General features: G+C 36.5%; 1 protein-coding gene across 1 annotated transcript in view; it reads right to left on the reverse strand.

The window, feature by feature from the left end:
• The window catches only part of LOC105218719 (obscurin), a 369,888-nt gene that overhangs the window by 68,792 nt on the left and 274,001 nt on the right, over positions 1 to 27,095 (reverse strand). Inside the window, exons 25-29 of the mRNA XM_054232816.1 lie at positions 16,082 to 16,274; positions 14,998 to 15,990; positions 9,460 to 9,761; positions 9,191 to 9,375; positions 4,858 to 5,027 (exon numbers count right to left, since the gene is read on the reverse strand). Of these exons, the coding sequence (XP_054088791.1) occupies positions 4,858 to 5,027; positions 9,191 to 9,375; positions 9,460 to 9,761; positions 14,998 to 15,990; positions 16,082 to 16,274 (1,843 nt within the window). The remainder of the gene's footprint in view (positions 1 to 4,857; positions 5,028 to 9,190; positions 9,376 to 9,459; positions 9,762 to 14,997; positions 15,991 to 16,081; positions 16,275 to 27,095) is intronic.

Below are 27,095 nucleotides of genomic sequence, written 5' to 3' on the forward strand. Positions count from 1 at the left end.
GTCCCCTTCAAAGTAATCACTCCCAGATATATTGCACAACTGCCAGCGTTTTTTCCAATCCTCAAAGCATTTAAAAAATTAAAATCTTCTTTACGTTCTCCTTCGATGCAGTTTTTAACTCCTCAATCGTAGCGTAGCGTCGTCCTTTCATGTACCTCTTTAGTCTTGGGAACAAAAAAAAGTCTCAGGGTAGCAGGGTCTGGTCTTATGTGTTGTCTATTGCCAAATATTCGCGTACAACCAACTAGGTTATCATGTAGCAAAAGCCAATTTTTGTTCATCTACAAAGAATATTGTGTACCACCGATAAACGTTGCTTTTGTCTAAGGTAGCTTCACCATATGCCACAGTCGAAATGCGTCCGGAAAGATACAGTGATCCCCGCTTAAGTGTCCCCCGTATTTGCGGCATCGTTGTTTTTTATCTATATAAAATTCCCCGCTTAAGTGACTGTAATATTTAGGCCACAAATACAAAATTGTTTGCAATTTTTCTCTTTTAAGTGCCTTTTAATATTTTTGACATTGAATACGCTGAGAATTGTTAAAAGGAAAACACATACACAGTTTTGTAATATTTTTTTTTCAAATTTATTGTTATTAATATGTATTTTTGTTAATAATAAGAAATAAATGTGACTTTCATTCTAAGTGAAAAAAATATTTGATCGAAGTTGCCTATAGGCAACATTGTACTTACCGGCCTTTAATTCTATTTATTTAAATATTTTTGACTAGCCGTTTATTCAGTTATGTGGACTTATGTGTTGTGCAAGCTTGCAATCACTTTTTTTGATATGAGCTGTGCACGTGTGCAAGTTGTACAAAAGTGGTTATACAAAAAGTGTTTAAAAACATAAAAATAATTGCTTTATTTTAAAACAAAGTGAACTATATAAAAAAGTGAAAATAAGAGTTATTTAAAAACAAGTAAGGAAAGGCTAAGTTCGGGTGCAACCGAACATTTTATACTCTCGCAATTTATTGAAGAAACTTACAAACATACAAAATTTACCTATAAGTTCGGCATAAAGTTCAATAGATATGAGGGCCGATTTTCATAATTTTTGCAACTGAGACTTACTAATAGAAGAAAACAATTTCCTCTGAATTACATTAAATTTCTGAGAGATTTACCCATATTTTCGGTTAAAATTTATCTTTAGGCGCTGAGTTCAACATGTTCGATATCTGGGGCCTTGAAAAGTTATGGCCGTTTTCGACAATTTTTTCACAAGTGAAGCCATGATATGCACTATTTGTGTAAAGTTTTATTCCGCTATCATCATTGGTTCCTTATGTTTACATTATAAAGTGAAGGAATAAGATGGAATTCAAAATTGAGTTATAAGGAAAGTAGTCGTGGTTGTGAACCGATTTCATCCATTTTTCACACGTTTCATCAGGGTGTCAAGAAAGTATTATATACCGAGTTTCATTGAAATCGGACGAGTAGTTCCTGAGATATGGTTTTTGACCTATAAGTGGGCGATGCCACGCCCATTTTCCATTTTGTAAAAAAATCTGAGTACAGCTCTCTTCTGCTATTTCTTCTGCAAAATTTAGTGTTTCTGGTGCGAGAGTATAAAAAGTAGTCTGTTATCCCAAAATGTGGATAAACTAAACGAACAAGAAAAATTATTTAAGTCCATAAATCAGCGGCTCAGCGCTCTTGAATACCATATACAATTTATTGATGAACAGGAATTCTTTGAAAATAATGCTATGCCAAAAGTAAAAATGAATTGGAAGTTATTCTAAACGACAGAAATTTTGATGTATTATATGTTTGTTGTCCGAAACACATTTTACGAACCACTTATTTTAAAATTCAAAAATTCTGACTTATACCACACTCCGCACCCAGCACACTCACCACGAGGAAGAAGCGCGGTTTTAATCAAAAGTATTATTAAACATTTCGAAGAAGCTTAGATTAAGACTGAAGAAATTCAATCTACAGCAATTTAAGTAAAAATGCACTGTCAGTCATTATACTTAATTGCTCTATATTGTCCGCCCAGGCATATTATCAAAACTGTTACTTAAACGAGTTTATTACAAACATATTACGGAAGATACATCATGGTCTGTCACTCGGAAACGCGACCGACATTGGCAAATCCAATGCACTGTCTATACGATGATCTGACAAGAAAAATCTTAACACGTTGGACAAATATACCGGTGTGTAAAACGGTAGACCAGAAGTACATCAAACTCCTACTGTCACTCGATAGAAGGGACTCTACGAGTTTGGTGGGGATACTCACTGGCCACTGTCTGGTGGCAGCACATGCCTACAAAATGACTGCAGGAAATGTCTGGAGCAAGATGCAATAGAAACAATGAAGCATCTGCTGTACACTTGCCCTGCATTGCCAAGGGAACGTCTCTGATACTTTGGGCCTCACAATATGAGAATCTGGAAGAAGTATCTAAAGAGAAGTCACAAAAACTTTTAAAATTCGGGTCAAGCGCAGGCATCCAAAAGGACCAAAACTGGCCTACCAGAGTAACCTAACATAACTTAAAGGTCTAGAACTTCTGAAAGCTATACAAGTTATTGGATGCAATGTTATTTCGACAGAGAGACCCACTTATTGGCCTGCAGATTGTTGGAAATTACCAGATCTTCTTAACTTTTTTGTCATCAACAAAGTATCGAAAATCAATTTACGTATTGAAGATAGCTCAGATTTAAGCTCTGATTATTCACCAGTGTTACTAACTATATGTGAAAAACCAGTAACTTCTTCCGGCACGTCTTTGTCTAATAAACATACTGATTGGTATAAATTTAAGTCTATACTGAATAAAGTCGAATTTAAGCTGAAGAGCATATCGACAGATGTTGCCTTATATTGTGAAGATGAATCAAAAGTAATTCAATATGCTGCGTGGAACAGTACACCGAATATTCGAGTGAATCTAAGTGGAAACAAATTTCCAAAATACATCATTGAAGGTTTCCATAAAAAACGCAAACTTCGGCGAAGATGGTAGCAAACTAGGTCAGTTACTCCCAAACCTGAACTTAATAGATGTACAGCGGTACTAAGAACAAAAATTAGACAGTTTTAAAACTATTCCTTCAAAAAGTATTTGTCCAAACTCACTGTTGATAAATCTACCGCTATGGAAAGCTGCAAGGAATATTAATAAACAAATAAAACATGTCGCACCAATAAAATTAAACGAAACTGAATGGGCCAAAACGAATGGACAAAAAGCTGCAGTATTTGCAAATCATTTGCGAAACACATTTACACCTAACGATGGACATGAGCTAAACTGTGAAAATAGTTGGTTGGTACTCGTAAGCATTTCTCCAGTTACTAGTAAAGAAATTAAAAGTCTTATCAGGAATGCAAGGCTCAAAAAAGCTCCTGGGTTTGATTTAATAACCGGAGAGATATTACGCAATCTACCAAAGGATGTATAAAAAAATTGTAAACAGTGCATTATTCCTAAAATACGTTCCATCGCTTTGGAAAGTATCTGAAGTTATTATGGTACCTAATCCAGGTAAACCACTACATGATGTCACATCTTATAAGCCAATATCGCTGTTGACAGCATTATCGAAAGTCTTGGAGAATGCTCTCATAAAAGAGGCTTAAATCAATAATAGAACGAAAACCCCTTATACCAGTACATCAGTTCGGCTTTCGAAAACACCATTCAACAATTGAGCAGGAGCACCGAATCGTTCCTAACTAAAAGATAGGAAAAAGAGGATGCATACTCAAACTTGCAACCGATAGAAGCGGGTGTTCCTTTACTTGCTTTTTACAAGTGATATCCCCACTGACTCAAGTTATGTGACAGCGACATTTGCGGACGACACAGTCCTGTTAGCAGCAGGAGAGTAACCTCAGTATCTACCATTCGAGTGCAAACAGCAGTCAATGCAATTACTAAATGGGCTTCCAAGTAGAACGTTAAACGATTCCAAATCAATGAACGTAGACTTAACTTAAAAAAAACTTCATACCATCCCATTTATATAAATGGTACTCCTATACCACAGCACAATAATTCTAACCACCTAGGAATCATCCTAAATTGTAAGCTTCGCAGGAAAGAGCATGTCAAGAAAAAAAGGGGTGAGCTTGATCACAAATTTGCTAAGTTTTACCATCTAGTCCGCAGGAGATCTACGCTTTCAATCGAAAACAAGCTGTTTATATATATAATCAAGTACTAAAGCCGATTTGGCCTATAGAACTAAACTATTGGGTTGCTCAAGTCAAAGCTATATTACCTGCATTCAGCGCTTCCAAAATAAGGCACTAAGAAGTATAGTTAATGCTCTTGGTATTGGTAGGTATGTTAGATCTGCTGACCTTCACCATGATCTTGGTGTGGATTCGGTAGTAAATGAAATAACCGAACTTGCAAAGTCTCACGAAATGAGGCTTATACAGCATGTAAATGAAGAGGCATCCAGACTCATCGGTACTGCTGAACGAGAAAACCGACTGAAACGTAAGAGGCCTTCAGACTTATCAAGGCAACTGTAGCAGCAAATAAATTTTTCTAACATTTAGCTTTTAATTATTATTTTTAAGTTATTACAATTGAATTGTTGTTAGTATTTAATCATTGTATATAGTAGGTACAATTGTAAAAATAAAAAAATAAAAAATTTGATATCTAACTTGTTTAGATTTATGTGACGCACACAAATTTATACAAATTCAAATTTTTCAGTTCATGTGTAATTGGCGTAAATCATTAGAAACTATGTTATTGCGGTATACTAAATAGAAATCATTCGTTAATAAAATATACTCTACTATACATAAATTATTCATTAATAAAGTTGAACATACAATTATTCAATTATTCATACCTATATGTTTGCAAGTATGGACTGGGGTCGCTTACACCATACTTATTCTCTACTCGAACTCGTAGTCGATAGTCGCGAAAGGGTTCCAAACCTTCAACCACGCAAGAGCAACTCCTAATTCCTGCGTGAATTGTGCGCCACTCTCCGTTTGGCAAGTCCACAATTTCCACCTAAATAAATATTTGTATTAATATTAAAATTAGTACTAAATTTACTATTATATGATTTTAATGCTAAAATATCTTAAGTGGTTAAAGATAAATAGATATGTTCAAAGTTAGAAATAAGTACACATATTGGGAATAAAAAAAAAATATTTTCGAGTGACGCTGCAGCAAAAAATGGGTCCAATGCCAGTGTTTCCACTGTGAGAAGACTAATACAAAATTGACAGCATTTGGTGACCAAAAAAAACCTTTGAATGCTGAACGGAAGGACTCTAGGCTACAGTTTTGCTACAATCACATGTGCTAGAAAAGTAAACGGAAATCGATCACGTTTTTAGGTGAAAAAGGAAAGGAAAAGGTTGGAACAATTTCAATACGTAAACAAATAAATGAAGCTGTATGATTGTATATTGAGACCCCTGTACCTATTCAAGTGACGCAAATGTTAAAGAACATGATTATGAAAGGTATATTTTTCATTTCATTTCCACAGAATTTGTTCAAAATAGTCCGATCTTTAAAACAAAGCTTAAATGAAGCTTCTGCGATGTCTAAAAGATGAGATATAGGCTCTTAACTTAAAAATAAAAGATGTACCTATTCAAGTGAATCGGTGTGTAAGTGAGATATAATATCATTGAAGCCTTGTATATAATGTAGTTTTGTGACAAAAATAGTTAGGCAATTCACAAGCTTTCTGGTATGTCTTATGTCATATTTTAATATTCTTAAAATACGACACTTGTGAGCACCCTTAACTGTTGTATGTCATATTTTGTCACATTTCTACTCTTAATCAGCTGATATTGAAAAATTAAGAAGACAGAAATGCTATATATCCGCGATCCGCGATAAAAAATCATCAATATATATATGCGATCATCCGATTTTGGCCTTAGCAAAAAAAAAACAGCGATTTTTGCTGAGGCCAAAACCAGATATATGTCCGTATTTTCCAGATATATACAATGTGCGGTGAAAATCGATTGAGAAGTGTTCGGGCAGAAGAGCACGAGCAAAACCGACCACTGACCGACCCAAAAACACCGGTTCTTCACAGAAAACCGACTACCCACTCGTTGAAGTTTTACCCCAAAACCCCACCCACCGACCGCCCACACTGCCACAAGTATGTCTCAAAAAAACCGGTTACTGCAGTACTAGGCATATGCCGCAAAAAACCGAAAAAATTCGGCAGCAAGTGGGTAGGGGTATAGAATAGCGAACTCAAGAAACATACCACGCAGTGTTGTATCAGTATATTTTAATTTTGTATGTGAAACAACAACAGTGTTGGTATGACAGTCATAAAAAAATATGATAATATGACGATATGACACACTATGACACCTTGTGAATACCCTAAGTATATATATATTATATAAAGTTTCTCATTATTCCAATGGGCTTTATGCCGAATATATACATACATATATATACCGAATAAATATCACATTTTTTAGAAAAGAAAACGCTAATAATTTATGGTTTTAACGGTCATACAAACAATCACGGTGTTTTTGGACACCTCCTAGTTACCATTTTTACATGGTTTTACTTTATTACACGGATTTTTCATTTTAATTATTTTTTTTTTTAATAAAATACAAAATTCTATACGTCAATACAGGTATGCTGTTAATAGAATTAAACAAATAAGGAAAGGCTAAGTTCAGATGCAACTGAGCATTTTATGCTCTTGCAATTTATTGATATATATATTTATATACTTATGTATCGAAAATCATCATATATAGTGTATGAGGCCTGAGGTAATTCCTGAACCGATTTCACTCATTTTAACCACAAAGGTACACTATATGGAGGACTATGTATGTATGTTATTGGCGTTCAACCGTTTAGCCGGTTATAGCCGAATCGATAAGAGCGCGCCACTCTTCTCTTTCCTTCGCAGTTCAGCGCCAGTTGGAGATTCCAAGTGTAACCAGGTCGCTCTCCACCTGGTCCCTCCAACGGAGCCCCTTCCTCGACTTTCAGGGCTGGAGTGTTTTCGTCCATTCGGACAACATGACCTAGCCAGCGTAGACGCTGTCTTGTTATTCGCTGAACTATGTCAATGTCGTCGTATAACTCGTACAGCTCATCGTTCCATCGTCTGCGGTATTCGCCATTGCCAATGTTCTGAGGACCATAAATCTTGCGCAAAATTTTCCTCTCGAAAACTCCTAGTGTCGTCTCATCTGATGTTGACATCGTCCAAGCTTCTGCACCATAAAGCAGGACGGGAATGATAAGCGACTTGTAGAGTTTGATTTTGGTTCGTCGAGAGAGGACTTTACTGTTCAATTGCCTACTCAGTCCAAAGTAGCACCTGTTGGCAAGAGTGATTCTGCGCTGGATTTCGAGGCTGACATTGTTGGTGTTGTTGGTACTGGTTTCCAGGTATACGAAATTATCTACAACTTCGAAGTTAGGACTATACGCTCACTTAATTTTGCTAAGATATTTTTGAAAACCTATAATTTGGTATATGGGAGCTAAGAGATGTTATGACCCGATTTTAATAATTTTTGGAACAGAGACACACTATTAGAACAAAAAAATTCCTCTGAATTACATCAAATTATCTGAGCGATTTACCCATATTTTCGGTTAAAAATTACCCTTCATCATGTTCGATATATGGGGCCTTCAAAAGTTGTTGTCCGATTTGAACAATTTTCAAAATTTTTTCACAAGTTATGTTACAGATCACATACAGTATTTGTGTAAAGTTTTATTACGCTATCTTCATTGGTTCTTTATGTATTCATTATGTAGTGAAGGAATGAGATGGAATTCAAAATTGAGTTATATGAGTTATTTATATGTAGATTTATACCCAGTTTCTTTTTTTTAATTCGCAAAAAGTTTTATGTTCATACGTTAAAACATGTATTCTGAATTTTGTTTGTTGCAGTTTGCAACTGTTTGGCTCTTGACGTTTCTATTGCCACTTCAAGTATTCGAGTTATGGAGAACTTCGAGTTATAGAAACTCGAGTTAGGGAAGGAAATTTGTATGAAATTTGGCTTCTAAACGCTATGGCCAATTCAAGATTGGAGATCTTCGAGTTAACATGATTTTCGTTATTCTATTAGACTTTATGCCGAATATATGGGTCAAAGTACCTAGGAATCACCCTAGATGCTAAGCTTCGCCGGAAAGAGCATGCCAAGAAAGAAAGGTGCGAGCTTGATTTAAAATTTGCTAAGTTTTACCATCTGGTCGGTAGGAGATCCACGCTTTTAATCGCAAACAAGCTGTTTATATATAATCAAGTACTAAAGCCAATTTGGGCTTATGGAGCTCAACTGTGGGGTTGCTCAAGTCAAAACTGTATTGCCTGCATTCAGCGCTTCCAAAATAAGTTACTAAGAAGTATAGTTAATGCTCCTTGGTATGTTAGATCTGCTGACCTTCACCGTGATCTTGGTGTGAATTCAGTAGTAAACGAAATAACCAAACTTGCATAGATTCACGAAATGAGGCTTATACAGCATGTAAATGAAGCGGCATCCAGACTTATCGGTACTGCTGAACGAGAAAACCGACTGAAACGTAAGAAGCCTTCAGAATTAGCAAGCAGCAAATGATCTTATTATTTTTAAGTTATTAGAATTGAATTATTGTTAGTATTTAATCTTTGTATACTAGGTACAATTGTAGTAAAAAAAAATTTGTGTATTATCGTAATAAAACTATATCAATAAATTGCGAGATTATAAAATGTTCGACTGCACCAGAACTTAGTCTTTCCTTACTAGTTAAAATGTACTTTTTCTATTTCCATTTGTTTTATCATACAAATAAACTTTAGGTGAAATAAACTACAGTAAAACCTGTCTAAGCTGGACACCCGCTCAAATTAGACAAAATTAGAATTGTTCTGTACCAACATAATATATTATAGTACAAAATATCCATATATTCACCGCTTAATTTGGACACTGTCTATCTTGGAAGTAGCATTAAAATGTCTTTCTATCTTGGACAATACATTTAATGCATACTTTTGCAAAAATATGTAATTTTTGGAAAAAGTCAGTTATCTGAATATTTAATATTAAAAAAAATAGAATTCGCAGTTAACATTGACAATCCGTTTTTGAGGGATCCGTGGGCATTATTTAATAAAAAATATTCGTATTAATTTGTCCTATTACCAGATATGTCACAGGATAATGAGGTGTTGTTACCACCGACGGTTTCCAAGCCAATTTCAAAGTATTGTCAGTCATTCGGGATATTGTAGGCCTTTCCGTGATCGGGTTAGGTACCCCTGCCCTTTTATATTTATTCATATCATTATATTGCTCCGAAAGTGGTTTTCTACTGTGGTCGTCGACATCTGAAAATAATATTGTTAATTGTTAATGGATATACTAACTCCGAAAATACTTTTTTAGTTTAGTTTACATAAACCGAATCTTACTATCATAAATGAGATGTGCATGACAATTATCATCTCCATATGGATTAAATATATGACAAGTATAACGGCCAACATCCGAATGATCTGCATTTTTAATGGTAAGTCGCAGTAATCCATTTGGCTCGTGGTCCATAATTATTTTATCGCTTGGGAAAATTTTTTGATCATTTTTGAACCATTCTACTTCAGGTTCTGGGCTGCCTGCAGTACATGCTGTAAACTTAGCTGTCATTCCAGGATAAATTTCACAATCTCCAAGTTTCTTTAAGAATGTTGGTGGTTCAGAACGAATATGTTTTTTCCTAAAGAACAGAAAGTATATGAGTATATGATATTTTACAAAAATAGTTTAGTGACAACAAAAGAAATTTGTCTATTGACAGTGCTATTTAACATATGTATATATGAGATTAAGTTCGGACGTAACCGAACATTTTATACTTTCGCAATTTATTTATTTAATATTATTAAGATTATACACAATTTGACTCATATATTCGACATAAATATATATATAGTATATGAGGATATACTGGTATAAAGCCAACCTGATGTTGAGAAATACATTCATTGGAGCTAGGGGAACTTATGACCTGATATTATCTATTTTTGGCACAATGGCACATTATTAGAAGATTTTGACACTTTATAAATTAGCAATGCCACACCTTCAATACAGTATTTGTGCAAAGATTTATTCCGATATCTTATTTTGTTCTTGATACAGTAATCCCCGCTTAAGTGTTCCTTCTTAACATGCAAGACTTTTGAGACACTTAAGCGGGAAAGTCACTTAAATGAATCCCGCTTAAGTGCCTCGAAGTTCTTACCAAGCTTTTTCTTAAATAATTCGATCTAATATTTTTTCAGTTAGAATGAAAGTCAAATTAATAACAAAAATACGTATTAGTAACAATAAATATGAAAAAATACATTACAAAACGTATTGTTTTCCTTTTGGCAATACTCAGCGCATTCAATGTTAAAAATATTAAAAGGCACTTAAAAGAGTCAAATTGCAAACAATTTTGTATTTGTGGCTTAAATATTACAGTCATTTTTGCGGGAAAGGCACTTAAGAGGGGATCACTGTATATATTTTGTAAAGAAAGGAGATCGAATCTAATGGAATTCCAATTGGGTTTTATGATCCACCCGTAACTCAATTTATTTCCAAAATTCGTTCCGAGTTTTATGAAGATTTCTTAATTTTTAAATGGTATCGCTTGCACGGACAGACGGAGAAACTGGCAGACATCTGTATTTCAACCCGTCTCATCATCCTGAACAATTTTATGTACATATGTATGTATTACACGTTTATGCTTCATTTCTACTCGGTTATATTATACACGGGTAAGTTCAACCCACATGCATATACATACACTTTTTCACCACGAGTTAAATGATCTACTCGGATAGACTATACACATTTTCTTTACGTTTGTAGACGTGTTAACTCGGGTGCATAAACGGATTTAAAGTTAAGTTTAACGTCAAATCGCTGATTTTTGTGCATTTATGTTTGTTTATTATGTTGCAAATACAGGGTTCCCGTATTGCTAATTTTTCGCTAAAAATTTAGTAATTTACCAAAAATTGTATCAAAATTTATAATCATTTCTTCCATCATTTAATTTTTTCAGCTAAATAAAAGTCACTGTGAATAACTTGAAACACAGATATATAAAACAAGTAAGGAAAGGCTAAGTTCGGGTGCAACCGAACATTTTATACTCTCGCAATTTATTGAAGAAATTTTATTAAGATAACATACAAATTAACCCATAAATTCGGCAAAAAATTTAATAGAATAGCGAAAATCGTCATATATAGTATATGAGGGCTGAGGTAATTCCTGAACCGATTTCATTCATTTTTATCAGCAAGGTACACTATATCCAATATAAGCTCTCTTAATTTTGCTAAGATAGCTCACATATTAACCAATGAGACACACTATTAGAAGAAAACAATTTCCTCTGAATTAAATTGAGATATCTGAGAGATTTACCCATATTTTCGGTAAAAATTTATACTTAGGCGCTGAGTTCAACATGTTCGATATCTGGGGCATTGAAAAGTTATGATCCGTTTTCGACAATTTTTTCGCAAGTGAAGCCAGAGATGATATGTACTATTTGTGTAAAGTTTTACTCCGCTATCTTCATTGGTTCCTTATGTTTGCATTATAAAGTGAAGGAATAAGATGGAATTAAAAATTGAGTTATAAGGAAAGTAGGCGAAATTGTGAACCGATTTCATTCCACACCTGTCATCAGGGTGCCAAGAAAATATTATATACCGAATTTCATTCGAATCGGTCGAGTAGTTCCTGAGCTATGGTTTTTGACCCATAAGAGGGCGATGCCACGCCCATTTTCCATTTTGTAAAAAAATCTGAGTACAGCTCCCTTCTGCTATTTCTTCTGCAAAATTTAGTGTTTCTGACGTTTTTTGTTAGTTAGTTAACCCACTTTTAGTAATTTTCAACCTAACCTTTGTATGGGAGGTGGGCGTGGTTATTATCCGATTTCAACTATTTTCATGGTGTGTGTTGGGGTACGTAAGAGAACCGACTGCAGAAAGTTTGGTTTATATAGCTTTATTGGTTTGCGAATTAAATACAAATAACCGATTTGGGGCGGGGCCACGCCCACTTCCCCAAAAAAATTACCTCCAAATATGCCCCCTCCTAGTGTGATCCTTTATTCCAAATTTTACTTTTATAACTTCATTTATAGCTTAGTTATGACCCTTTTTTTTGGTTTTCGCCATTTTGTGGGCGTGGCAATGGTCCGATTCTGCCCATTTTCGAACTTGATCTTCTTATGGTGCCAAGGAATATTTGTGCCAAGTTTCGTCACGATATCTTAATTTTTACTCAAGTTACAGCTTGCACAGACGGACAGACGGACAGACGGACGGACGGACAGACATCCGGATTTCAAATCTACTCGTCACCCTGATCACTTTGGTATATATGACTCTATATCTAACTCGTTTAGTTTTAGGTGTTACAAACAACCGTTATGTGAACAAAACTATAATACTCTCTAGCAACTTTGTTGTTGCGAGAGTATAATAAGTGTACTATAAAATGTAAGTGTATTAGTGTAGTGTAGAATATCTAACTCGTTTAATTTTAACTGTTGAAGCGGTGTTCACGGCAAGTGAACAAAACTATTATAATTTGTGCAACATCTGGGTAAAAGCGACGAAGAAAAATCGGAAGTTTTTCTCAGAAACTAACTTAAACGTTTAGTGCATTCGCGTTCCATGATATCTTAACACAGCTAGAAGCACCGCAATATGTAGCGAAATTCAACCAACAACAAATAATAAACGCTTACATCGATAATAAACGCTTGCTTAAATCTTAAATACGTCCCAATGTCATGGAAGGTAACCGAAATCATTACGGTACAAGAACCTGGAAAAAGTGTACATGAAGCCTCGTCATATCGTCCAATCTCATTGTTGCCTATTTCTACCTCAGGCATTCGATAGAGTGTGGCACCATGGTTTACTTCACAAATTAAAACTTTTCTTACTACTTTATCTAACTGATCTAACTTACTTGAGCGACGCTACTTCAGAATTAAGCAGGGACAATCATATACCACGTTGCAACCAATAAAAACAGGTGTACCCAAGGAAGTTTCCTGGGTCCACTCTTATACATCTTGTTTACTTGCGATATGCCAACGCAGGAAACCTGCACAACTGACACATTTGCTGATGATAACTGCATTATAACGACAGGCAAAAATAAAGTATAATCGGCGAACAGAATGCAATCCTCAATCAACCTAATAGTGGAATGGACACGGAGATGGTGTGTTACATTAAACGAGACGAAATCAATACATGTAAACTACGGTAACAAAAGTGTTAGAAATATCCCCCTACATATTGGTCATGAGGTAATTCCGTACTCTACCTCTGCGAAATATTTTGGCATAACGCTGGAATGAAAGGAGCACATAGTAAAAAAACTATAACTAAAATACAACAAAATAAGTTGGTTAGTCGGTAAGAAATCGCAGTAACAGTATCAAACAAAATCATCGTGTAAAATCAAACGTTGAAACCTATTTGGACATTCAGAATTCAACTGAGGGGATGCGCTGCACCAATATACATTCAAGTGGTACAAAGGTTCCAAAATAAAGTTTTACGAAAATTTGTAAATGCCCTGTGGTATATACGAAACGCAGACATACACCGTGATCTTCCTGTAAAAATGGTCCGGCAAGCTATTCGCGAAGTAGCATTGAAACATTCAGCAAGGTTGCAGAATCTCGTAAATCCTGATGCCCAACGACTAGGAGAGAGTATAAATAACAGGAGTAGACTAAAGCGAAAAACGTTCTATGAACTTATATGGACATAAAAAGTATTATACGTAATATTTAGTTTCTGAAAAAAACTTCCTATAAGCGCCTGTATTGTATTTATATTTTAAAATTAGAAAAAAATGCTTGTTAGTACAATTTTGTATTGTTTTACTAGTAGTAATCATATGAAATGTAAAATTTTATCGAATTAGAATTCAATAAAAAAAAATTGCGAATTGCGTGTGAAATTTATTTCGTTGAAATTGGTCTAGTATTCCATATTTGCCTTTCTCATTTTTCATTTTTATACCAATTTGAAGGCAGATTTTCTTTTTTTTTATAAAATTTTGTGTTTCCAATGTTTTTAACATAATCTTTGTATGGAGGGTGGGCGTGGTTTTATTTTATCCATTTTCAAGGTATATTATGGGTTACTCCAGTAAAGTCCAGTACATCCAGAAGATTCAGAGGTTGAAAACAACGGTATTTTTACATTTTTTAATATATACAAACATACATACTTATATTTCATTATACAATTGAGCATATCGAAGATACATATTAAATCAACATACCAAAAATATTTCGATAAATAGATGGATAAAACTCGTTAATGAACTAACGAAAAAAGAAAAAAATAAAATTTGTATTTTTGACAGGCTTTCTATTATGTGGCTAGAAAAAAAGAGTTGTAATCAAAATAAAATAAAATATGTGTATAAATTTGAACAAAATCCCTAAATAACTTTTCAAGTTATCGTGTTGACCGACTTAAAAATTGAGTTTTAATATTATCGCGTTTAAAGTTTTAAAACGAAACTGGCATGGCCGGATGGGCGGAAATTCCAAAATGTATATCTAAAGGGTGATCCAATTAGATGTTCCTTTTTTGGCAGATCACACGTTTTGACTTGACACGTGTCAAGCTTTCCAAATTGTTCAACTTTATTTTGAAACCCATCTTACTCCTGAAACAAGTTTTCTGGATAGGAAAGTTTCAGCAATTGAGGAACTTCAAAGAACTACGTAAAAATTAATGGGTAATATTTTAAATCGAGAATTTGTGCTTTTTGTCGAATAATGAATATTGAATTAATTTGTAAATATTATTATAACTGCATGCATTCAAATATTTTATAAAATACATAAGTATACAGTAGCCGACATAAAATAAATACGTAAAATGCCTACAACTTACAGTTCATTAACCACATCCAGCCGTCCTTGAGTAACATCCGTGCCTTCTCTATTTTTGGCGATACACTTATAAACTCCATGATCATTTAAGGTGCAGCTTTTGATAACTAACGAGTGGTGGTCGCCATCGTTAAACAATTTATATTTATCCCCTTCGATAACGGGTTTGTCCTGGAAGTACCACGACAATTCTGGATATGGCACTCCTGACACAGTGACAGCAATTTTTGCATCGCTATCTATTAATTGTTGCTGGTCGCATATCTTTTGAGCGAATAAAGGCTTTTTGTACACTTTTCTCACATTGAGTTCACATGCAGATGCATCTTCACCAAGAGGATTTGCTAAGAGGCAGTTATATGTACCAGAATGGCTGGATTCCACGTTATTTATGGTTAAACTAACATGTTTACCATCACAGCTAATTAAAGTACTTTCGTCATTAAGGAGAGTATTACCATCTTTTGTCCAAATAATTTCAGGGACTGGATTACCCGTAAATGCTGCAGAGAGTTCAATTTCATCTCCTTCATTTGCGTTGACATCTCTAAGAGCCGACAAAAATCGTGGAGTCTCTTCCGGTATTGATTCATCTGTTTTCAATGAGATTTGTAATCTTGCTTTGGAGGAGGCATTACCTTTGGCATTTGACGCAACTACTTCATACAAACCGGAATCTTTTAAATCAGCCTCTTCAATAAGCAAACAATAATGGTTGTCTTTATTTTCAACAATCGTATATCTCCCTTGGTTAGGAATAATTTCTTGGCCATTATGGAACCACTTAACAACTGGCAATGGATTGCCTAAAACTTTAATTTGCATTTTTACTGGGAAACCTTCAATACAATTTGTATCATGTAATTCTCTTATAAACTCTGGTTCTTTTTCCTCGGCTAATACAGTTACGTTAGATGTCCCTTCTATTTCACCTTCTTTGTTGACTATTAAGCATTTATATTCACCTGCGTCTTCTGGTCGAACGTCGTCAATACTATAAAACAAACTCACATATTAAGGAAAAATCTTAAAATTTTATTTTTTCATAATAAAATAATTGAAATCTAGACAGTGTTATAACCCACCTTAATCCAATGAGGCCATTTGGATTGTTTATAAAATTTATGCATGCACTTGAGCGCAAAGCAATACCATTTTTAATCCACTTGATTTCAGGTGCAGGAAATCCAATTACATGTGCTTGTAATTTTAGTTGCTCTCCAACAGACACTTTAACATCTTCTAACGGTTTAACGAAGGTTGGCTGTTGGGATTTAGCTGCAATGTGTTATAATATTTTATTGGAAATATTTGTATACATAGATACGTGTTCCTTGTTTATTTAAATACTATAAAAAACCTAAAATTTTAATAATGAGCTTATATTCGTAATGAATTCAAATTAATAATAATAAATATAGTTTCCTAAAGGTTTTCGCCATTACTGCCATTCATAATAAAAAAGTGGCAATCACCGATGGATCAAAATGAGATGGCGAGATTCTGTTATGAAACCCCGATAAAACATAATGCCTAGGACCGCGTAGTCACTGCATTAAATTAAAGCCTTTTGCTATGTACTCCTAGGACTTTATGATGTACATAAATGGTTTTTATACTCTCGCAACAAAAGTTGCTAAGAGAGTATTATAGTTTTGTCCACATAACGGTTGTTTGTAAGTCCTAAAACTAAACGAGTTAGATATAAGGTTATATATACCAAAGTGATCAGGGTGACGAGTAAAGTTCAAATCCGGATGTCTGTCTGTCCGTTTGTCCGTCCGTGCAAGCTGTAACTTGAGTAAAAATCGAGATATATTAATAAAACTTGGAACACGTGTTCCTTGGGACCATAAGAAGGTTAAGTTCAAAGATGGGCGGAATCCACTGCCACACGCACAAAATGGCGATAACCGAAAACACATAAAGAGCTATAACTAAGCCTTTAATTAAGCTATGAAAGTGAAAATTGTTAAATAGGATTGTTCTGAGAAGGGGCATATTTGGATGTAATTTTTTTGGGAAAGTGGGCAGGGCCCCGCCCTCTGCAAAGTTTTTTGTATATATCTCATAAACTACTAAAGCTATATCAACGAAACTCGCAGGAGTCGTTTTTTCAGGCATTTCCTCATAGTCCAAAAATTGATGAAACCGGATTATAACCACGCCCACCTCCCATACAAACTTTGGATTGTTTATAAAATTTATGCATGCACTTGAGCGCAAAGCAATACCATTTTTAATCCACTTGATTTCAGGTGCAGGAAATCCAATTACATGTGCTTGTAATTTTAGTTGCTCTCCAACAGACACTTTAACATCTTCTAACGGTTTAACGAAGGTTGGCTGTTGGGATTTAGCTGCAATGTGTTATAATATTTTATTGGAAATATTTGTATACATAGATACGTGTTCCTTGTTTATTTAAATACTATAAAAAACCTAAAATTTTAATAATGAGCTTATATTCGTAATGAATTCAAATTAATAATAATAAATATAGTTTCCTAAAGGTTTTCGCCATTACTGCCATTCATAATAAAAAAGTGGCAATCACCGATGGATCAAAATGAGATGGCGAGATTCTGTTATGAAACCCCGATAAAACATAATGCCTAGGACCGCGTAGTCACTGCATTAAATTAAAGCCTTTTGCTATGTACTCCTAGGACTTTATGATGTACATAAATGGTTTTTATACTCTCGCAACAAAAGTTGCTAAGAGAGTATTATAGTTTTGTCCACATAACGGTTGTTTGTAAGTCCTAAAACTAAACGAGTTAGATATAAGGTTATATATACCAAAGTGATCAGGGTGACGAGTAAAGTTCAAATCCGGATGTCTGTCTGTCCGTTTGTCCGTCCGTGCAAGCTGTAACTTGAGTAAAAATCGAGATATATTAATAAAACTTGGAACACGTGTTCCTTGGGACCATAAGAAGGTTAAGTTCAAAGATGGGCGGAATCCACTGCCACACGCACAAAATGGCGATAACCGAAAACACATAAAGAGCTATAACTAAGCCTTTAATTAAGCTATGAAAGTGAAAATTGTTAAATAGGATTGTTCTGAGAAGGGGCATATTTGGATGTAATTTTTTTGGGAAAGTGGGCAGGGCCCCGCCCTCTGCAAAGTTTTTTGTATATATCTCATAAACTACTAAAGCTATATCAACGAAACTCGCAGGAGTCGTTTTTTCAGGCATTTCCTCATAGTCCAAAAATTGATGAAACCGGATTATAACCACGCCCACCTCCCATACAAAGGTTACGTTGAAAACTACTAACCAACAGAAACCTTAAATTTCATTATAAAGAAGGTCCAGAAGATCTGCACTAAAAATGGTAAACAAAAATTTTAATGGGCGTGGTACTGCCTACTTATGGGTCAAAAACCATATCTCCGAAGCTACTCGACCAATATCAATGAAATTTGGTTTGTAATATTTTCCTTGCATCCCACTGATATGTTGTGAAAATAGTCCAAATCGGATCACAACCACACCTACTTCCTATATACCAGAACTTTGAAGTCGATCTGAATCGTTTACATTACAATGTATAAAGTAAGCACTAATGAAGATATCGGTGTAGAACTTTGCACAAATACTATGTTTATAGTATGGCAGCCCCATTATAAAAATCGCCGAAATCGGACCATAGGTTTTTAAGGCCCCAAATATCGAACATGAGGACCTCGGTGCTTCTAACCTAATATTAGGGTTTCCAACTTTCAATGGACTTTATACCATATATACATGTTATATTAATGAAATTAAAAAAATAAATTGCGAGAGTATAAAATGTTGAGTTACACCCGAACTTAACCCTTCCTTACTTGTTAATATTGTTGATTATAATATACAGAGGTATTATTTACACATCGAATTTTTTTTACAAAATTTACAGAAAATGCATTCGCTTGTTTTTTTGTTGTCGCAGGGTAACAAAATGCTATGTTGTTGTAAAGCTTGATCTATTCCTGAGCGAATGAAGTCAGACCAAATGTCGGTAATTTCGGCGTTTTCGTTTATTATATCAATCGTCCTCTGATATTTAACGAAAGACCAAACATTTCGACTAAAGTTTTGATCAGGGATGTGCGCCTAAACTGCACATTTCTTATTTTCACGTGGTAAATGCATAAAGCGTGTGCTAAACAAGCCCTGGAACCAAAATTCAGCTTTATCTGCCCACGACAACCTCCAGGATCTAATTTAAGGCAAATGACTGGCATATCGTTTTTTTATTTTCGGAAATATTGACCAAATTGAGCAATTTTTGCCAAATGTCAGGTATTTATGTTAACTTCTTTAATGCCCTGAGCAGTGTAGCATCATTGACTGTTCATGCAATATGCTAATTCGATGGTGCTGCAGTATTAAGAGGACTAATTGAGAGATTTTGTATGACAGTTCCTACAAATCTTCTACATTATCTTTGAGTTATCACAGGTTTTTGTCCAGTTCTCTTTAAAATATCCTTGCAATTGTTCGTCTCCTTCTTTTTAATAACATTATAAACAGTATTCCTTTAAATTCTGTAAATTTTAACTAACTCCGAAGCCGAAACCCCAGTCTTAAACTTAGTAACAGTCTCCGATCTAGTTATAATCGATAATTCCTTTGTTTTCAGCATTTTATTTACCATTTTTTATATATTAAGGCTGAGTTAGGTTGTTATGAATACAATAGATTTCAATTACTACTCTTGCTTAAACCAAATCCAAGGATAAAGGCTAAATCGCCGTGTGTAAATACTTTTGACGCAAAAAAAATGTGTGTAAATACTTTTGACTACTGCGAGTCTTCGGTTCATTTGCGTATTTCTCCGCCATATTTCTAGCTATTCTAGCCAAACTGACTTCATTCGCTCAGGAATAGATCAAGGTTTACAATAACATAGCATTTTGTTACCCTGCGTCAACAACAACCACAAGCGAATGCTTTTTGTGTGAAACTTGAAAAAAAAGTCTGATGTGTAAATAATTTTGACTGCCTCTGTATATACAATCATATACATATGCATATACAGTCGGCAAGAAAGTATACAAAACGTATTTTTTTCATTAATTGTATTTTTAAGTTTTTGATAAGTGATACAAAGTAACAATTTATATTTTTTAAATAAAAATGTAAAGAACTGATAGATCTGATCATTTTTAGTGACAGATCATTTTTCATTTCCACAGTGGCAACATGTGTGAAAATCCCGTCGGATAATCCATGCGTCCGATATTTTCATGTTTTTTTGGATTAATTGTAATTTAGCGTTGTGAGATTCAAATCAAAAACTCTGTGTGAGTGTGAGCGTCGACCACTTGACAATTTTCAAATAACTTGAATTTTTAAAGTCGTGATATTTTTCGAATGGATTAATACCGAAGTATAAATAAAGGAGCTTTTATAGCGTTGGTATTTAAATATATTTTTTATGAAAAAAAAAACACTTATTGTGACATAACTATAATAGTTAGACGTATGCTGTTTGTAAATATTGATATATTATTTGAGGTTGTAGAACATACTTTTGTTCTAACATCAATAGTTTCCGCAGCGCATGCGACGTAAGACGCTTTATGGCACTTTTTTTTACTCCTTGGATTACGTTGATTAGGTTTTAATATGGATCCCTAATCTTTTCTTTTTCTTTCATTGCAATAAATATAGTCTTTATTTCTTTCCTTGCAGTAAATATAGCCTCGGTTACTCAGGATGAATGTAGCTTTCCAAAATAATTAAAATTTGAGCATAAACATAACAATATGCGTTGGCATGTATGTATTAGGGAAATGTTTTATTGCACTCGTTGTCATAGGCTTGATTTTCATTGCCTTTCGTGCCTTCTCCGACAGTAATATTTTGAAGCAACAATGCTTGGTGAGAAAAATGTCATGCAAGTATTTGCTTTTGCTGCTCTTAGTGTGCTCGCTGAGAGCAAAATATAGCAATGTTATGTTAAATCAGTGATCGGCACGAGAGGAATTGTGACTGTATAGGTGAGCACGAAATAATGAATACCCAGTGAGAACTCTGTATCCTAACATTTTAAGAATGTTTTTAATTTTTTCATAAAACATGAATTTTTATGCTCATTTATTCATTTTAGTTATTTTATTATTTAAACAAATATATTAGAACACAAATGCATTAACTTTTCTGTATTTAAATAGCTTAAAACCATAAATATAATACATAACATAAAACGACATTCATAAAAGTCGGCATTTCGGGCAGGGCACTTATGCAAAGTGCCATAGCCATGCGCGATGTTTACTCGTTGCTGGTTCGACAACGACTGAATGATAGAGCGTAAGCGTACGTGTGACTTAAGTCGGCACAATTGTGGTATGGAGTGCCGACCACTTTGTTAAATGAACCAATAACTTGAAAAAAGAAGTAAGCCTAAACATTCAAGTAGTCAAAGAATCAGCTGGTTAACGGGAATTTTTCCACAGCTGTGATCATATGATCGATTTACTACGTTTCTTGAAACAGAGTTTTAAATACACGCAATGTAAAATGGAAATATTCTTGTGGCTAAGTATAAAAATCAAGAATGATAGAAGACAAGATTACGACAGGCGTTTACAGATAGCTTTTTTGGGTTTTGAGTTCCTGTTGAGTGACAACTTTCACGACCCCGAACACGCGAGCAAAACAAAATTGCACGGTGGTACAAAACAATAAAACCAAAACAAAGAGCTGAAGTCAAGGCTAGTGCTTAATTATTATTTAAAATTCTAAGTGAAAAATGTATTAACTTGAAAAAGAAGTCCGCAATGGCGGAATTAAACAACAATAGTACAAAAAAGTCGTCTATAAAGAATTTTTTTCACTTTTCCAACCAACAAAAAAGTTGGCAAAATGGCGAACTTTTTGTAACAAAACATATAATTTTAATTATAAATATGCATTATTATATTGGATCATTTTATAAATGAGGATTTTAAGAATTACGTTCATTGTGATATTTTATCTGCACATTATTCAATTTGGTTCACTATCCTTCACATTTCCGTTTTCCATTTGACAATTCTTCTGTTGCCTTTTCCCATTCGTGGGTCGTGAACGCTTCAGCCTGTCGTAATCTTGTCTTCTATCATTCTTGATAAAAATTTCATTCATAGTTATAGTTAATCTACTATGCAAAAACAAAATATACTAAACCCCTATCTAATGAATAATGGTGGAGAAAAGGGTCCTAAACCTGATAATTACGGCGTATAACAGACAAACATGTGAACAACAAACAGTAAAGTAACATAGACAAACAGACACAGATTATATTCAGACTCATACAGACAGATAATATTCTGTGCACTTTCAAATTCAACAAATTTCTAATTAGTACAAATTTAAAATTTATCAAGCATTTCGTATTCTGTGTCTAAAATAAATAATTGTATTATGATTACAGATTTCAATTATATTTTCAGAATGAGGGTTCAAATTCAGTAAAAAATATGTAACTACATATACCAACAATTATCATTAAAATATTAACTATACACATACATACAAAATGCACACATATGCATTTACCTAATACTTTCCAGACTACGTACATATCATTAGAGTTTTTGTTTTGAATCTCACAACGCTAAATTACAATTTACCCAAAAAACATGAAAACTTCAGATGCATCGATTAGCCGCACATATTGCTACTCTGAATATTTTGTGGAAATGCAAAAGAATGCTAGGGGTAGAGGCTCCCGAGTCTTAAAAATCAATATGGATGTCAAAAAAGGATGAACAGCGGGCTGGGATATCAGCCCAAACGTCGGTGGGAGACGAGGCTGCTACCACCGGCAGGCACAGCGAGTTTTCAAGCTGTGAGTATAAATACGGATAAAGAAGAAGAGCTTCTTCGCTCTCCGCAGCATTTGACCGAAGGTTCCAACTCTGGCAACCAGAGAGGGCCCCGGAAGAAGCCTAGCAAGGAGGGGTTGAAAGCCAAATCGCGGTACAAGGCGGCGGTCGGCATTTGCAACCGACTCGAAGGCAAGACCAACCTTAGCGAAGAGGAGACGAAACGGTTGGCTTGGGCCAGAGAGGAGGTGAAAAGCGGCCGAGCGCACTTTGCTTCACGTAGTTGCCTCGAATTCAGCATTTGCTAACCGAATTGAGGAGCATATTGCTGAAAAAAGGCAACGGTCGACAGAGAGCGAACCGAAAGAGCCTGCAAAGAAAAGGAAGACGATGGACGAGGCTGAGAAGCCAAAAGTCAAGCGTGCGGACGACAAGCCGACAACGTCCAGAGCAGCGGCGGCAGCCAATGAGGTGGCAAAGCGACACTTGATCGTGGGTCTCATTGACCGCAGTAACCCGCTGGGACAGATGACGCAGAAGCGATGGAAAGTAGTCGAAATGAAGCTACTAGAAGCGCTCTTCTCGAGGATCTCAAACCTGTCGAAGGACGCGAAACTCGAGGTTGTGGATCGAAGCAGCATTCCGTCGGTTCCTAAAACGAAGGTTGTGATACCTCGCATAGTAGACCCGGAACATGCACTTCGGCTGCTACAACGACAGTACCCGGACGTGCCGACCAGTGACTGGAGAGTACTGAGCGTGGCTAAAACTGCAAAAGCAGATGGAGGCCAGAGCTACATACTCCAAATCAATAAGGTGGCCGACGACATCTTATATGCCAGATTCGGGAAGATGGCGTGGGGAGTTGGAAGTGCATTCCTTCGCCTCAAAAAGCGCCACCATGCGGATGGCAATGAAAACACACTGGAGAAGGGAGAAGTCGAAAAAGATCTCGGAATTGAAGAGATACTAGCGACTTCACTAGTCTTGCAGGAGGTGGAAGGGTCACCTGATCAGCACTCTAAGGTTAATGCACCAGGAGCTGATGGTACTTCAGGTGAACCTCCACAAAAGTAAGGTCACATTTGCCGAGCTCCTTCTCAATCTAGAGAAGGGCGGCTACGACGTGGCTTTAGTCTAGGAACCATGGATAGCATCGGGTAACTTATACCACGAGCGTCACTAGCAAGGTAAGAACGGCGGTACTGGTAAACAAGAAGCTGTATTCCCATGCTAACCTAAACCTCTCCACAGATGACCTGACAGTGGTGGCGGTAAATGATTGCAAGGATGAGCTCATACTCCTTGCATCCTGTAACCTGCCACATGACGGCGAGGCACCGATTGCAGAGCTCCGGAGGCTGGCGGTTACATCCAGCAGAAGAAAGCAGTCACTGGTAGTTGGAGCTGACGCTAACGCGCACCACACGGTTTGGGGAAGCCACGATATTAATGCAAGAGATGAGTCCCTATTACCGAGGGGAGGAACCTACATATATAGGACCAACCTCGAAAAATATCCTAGAAATTACACTTTACACCAGTAGTGGTACAACGGTAGAGAACTGGAGGGTGCTAAGTACACCGTCATTCTCTGACCATAGATATATACGTTTCTCTATTAGAACTGAAGTTAAAGCTAGACTTGAAGCTAGAAGAAACCCCAGAATTACAAACTGGGCACAATACCGACAGATACTGTTTGGTAAAAGGCTTAGACCGCGCGTGTTCAACTCTCCACAAGAGCTAGAGGAGGGTGTGAATCTCTTCTGCCGCGCTCTTATTAAGGCTTATCATTCCGCTTATCCTATGCTGCGGCCCAAACGCAAAACGAGACCCCCTTGGTGGAACAAAGAGCTCGAATCGTGTAGACGCAGTGTAAGGAAAATCTTCAACTTGGCCAAGCTTGCGGAGAGCGAGTAATGTTGGAAGGAATATAAGGATCTGTTAAGAGACTACAAAAAGTTAGTGCGCAGGAGCAAACGACAGTCCTGGAAAAACTTTTGGAGCAGCTTTGAAAAAACAAACGAGGTGGCAAGACTTTGAAAACTGTTATCTAATTCGCAAAAACAACGGAGAGTGGACGGAGAACTGCAGGGACTCTTTAGAGGTTCTAGTTAGCATACACTTTCCGGGATGCAAGAACCCGGCTAATTCTACACATGAAGGAAATACTGCTACCTGCCCGAATTCATAATTATGGAGGATAAAATAGAATTGGCAATCCGCTCCTTCGACTCTTACAAATCGCTCGGTACGGATGGCATCTTTCCAGCCATGCTACAGAACGCACTGCAGCTGGTCGTGCCATGGTTGCGAGTAATATTCAGAGGAAGTCTACGGTTTGGTTATGTACCGCACACATGGAGAGAGGCTAGGGTTGTTTTCATACAGAAGGCAGGTAAAAACAATCCACCCTACTCGAAGGAGTTCAGGCCCATAAGTCTAACCTCTTTCCTTCTGAAGGCGTTGGAGAAAATACTAGATGCGCATATAAGGGACACAGCGCCTCCTGGCAGCTTGTCCAAATCACAACATGCGTACACAAAGGGCAGATCCGTGGATACTGCACTCCATTCATTGGTATACAACATTGAAAAAGCTCTAGAAAACAAGGAATATGCTCTGGTAGCATTCCTGGACATTTCGGGAGCATTCAATAATGTATCTATGGAATCCATCCTGCGAAGTATCGAGTCATTGGTTGTCGAGCCTGTCATACAAAGGTGGGTGAAAAACCTCTTGATTTCCAGGAAGATAAAAGCAGAATGGAATGATGCCAGTGTGACCAAGGAAGTCTGTAGAGGTACTCCGCAAGACGGAGTGCTATCTCCACTCCTATGGACATTAGTAGTGAAAAACTTGCTGAAACATTTTGAAAACAAAGCTCACAAGATAACAGCGTATGCGGATGACATCGCCATCTTAATAACGGGAAAGTGTCTGCACACTGTCAGCAGTATAATGACTAGCACTCTCTACACTGTCAATAACTGGGCAACGCTAGAGGGATTGGGGCTCAATGCGGAAAAGACAGACCTTCTGGTGTTTACTAGGAGGTACAAAATACCTGCATGGAGGCCCCCTTCGTTAAATGGGACCGAGCTCCCGCGCAAGGACAGTAATGCTCTGTATGCACGCAGGAAGATGCTTGGCACTACCTGGGGGCTTTCTCCCTCTCTCATGCACTGGTGCTACACAGCAATAGTGAGACCAATTATGCCCTACGGTGTTGTGGTGTGGTGAACGGGTACTAGGAATTCTACGTATCGGAAGCCGATGGAAAAGGTTCAGCGACTTTCAGCGTTATGTATAACGGGGGCCCCACCCGAACGGCTGCTCTAGAAGGAATATTAAACCTGCCACCTATAGATCTCTTTGCCGAAAACTTCGCGGCGAAATCGGCGGGTCGACTGATGGCAACAGGTGAATTTACATACAGATCCTTCGGACACAGCTCGGTTGTTAAGGGCAATCTGACAGGCACCGACTATTTGGTCTCATTCTACAACTGGGAAAGAAAGTTCACGGTAAACATGGAAAAGGATGGTTGGCGCAAGGTCACTCCAACTACACGCAACACCCTAAATATCTATACGGATGGCTCTAAAATGGATGAGGGAGTAGGTGCAGGGATATACTGTCCGGAATTAGGCATAAAACAACCGTTCAAACTACCGAACCACTGCAGTATATTTCAAGCAGTGGTCTTTGCTATTGGGAAGGCAGCAGAGCTAGCCTCCAACGCACAAGCCCAATACTCTAAAATTAACATCTACGTAGACAGCCAAGCAGCAATTAAGGCAGTAACCTCGTGTCGAATATCGGTCAAAAGTGTCTTGGGCAGCAAGGCAGCGGTGGAGAGCGTCGCCAGGAATATGAGGCTAAGCTTCTACTGTGTGCCAGACCATAAAGGCATCGAGGGCAACGAAATCGTAGACGGGATTGCAAAGAGTGGTGTACAGCTGTCACCCGGACACATGATCAACATTGGTAAACCCATGCACATTCTGTACGAGGACATAGACAGGTGCATGACAAGAAAACTCATATCTCGCTGGAAGGATCTACCGGGGTGTAAAACTGCAAAGGTTATGTGCAAAGCGGTAGATAAACAAGTAAGGAAAGGCTAAGTTGGGGTGCAACCAAACATTTTATACTCTTGCAATTTATTTAGAGATTTACCTATATTTTCGGTGAAAATTTACCCTTAGGCATTGAGTTCTTCATGTTTGATATCAGTGGTCTTGAAAAGTCATGGTCCGATTTTGACAATTTTCCCACAA

Source organism: Zeugodacus cucurbitae, chromosome 6 (genome assembly GCF_028554725.1).
Source record: "Zeugodacus cucurbitae isolate PBARC_wt_2022May chromosome 6, idZeuCucr1.2, whole genome shotgun sequence".
In the NCBI taxonomy this organism is placed as follows: domain Eukaryota; kingdom Metazoa; phylum Arthropoda; class Insecta; order Diptera; family Tephritidae; genus Zeugodacus; species Zeugodacus cucurbitae.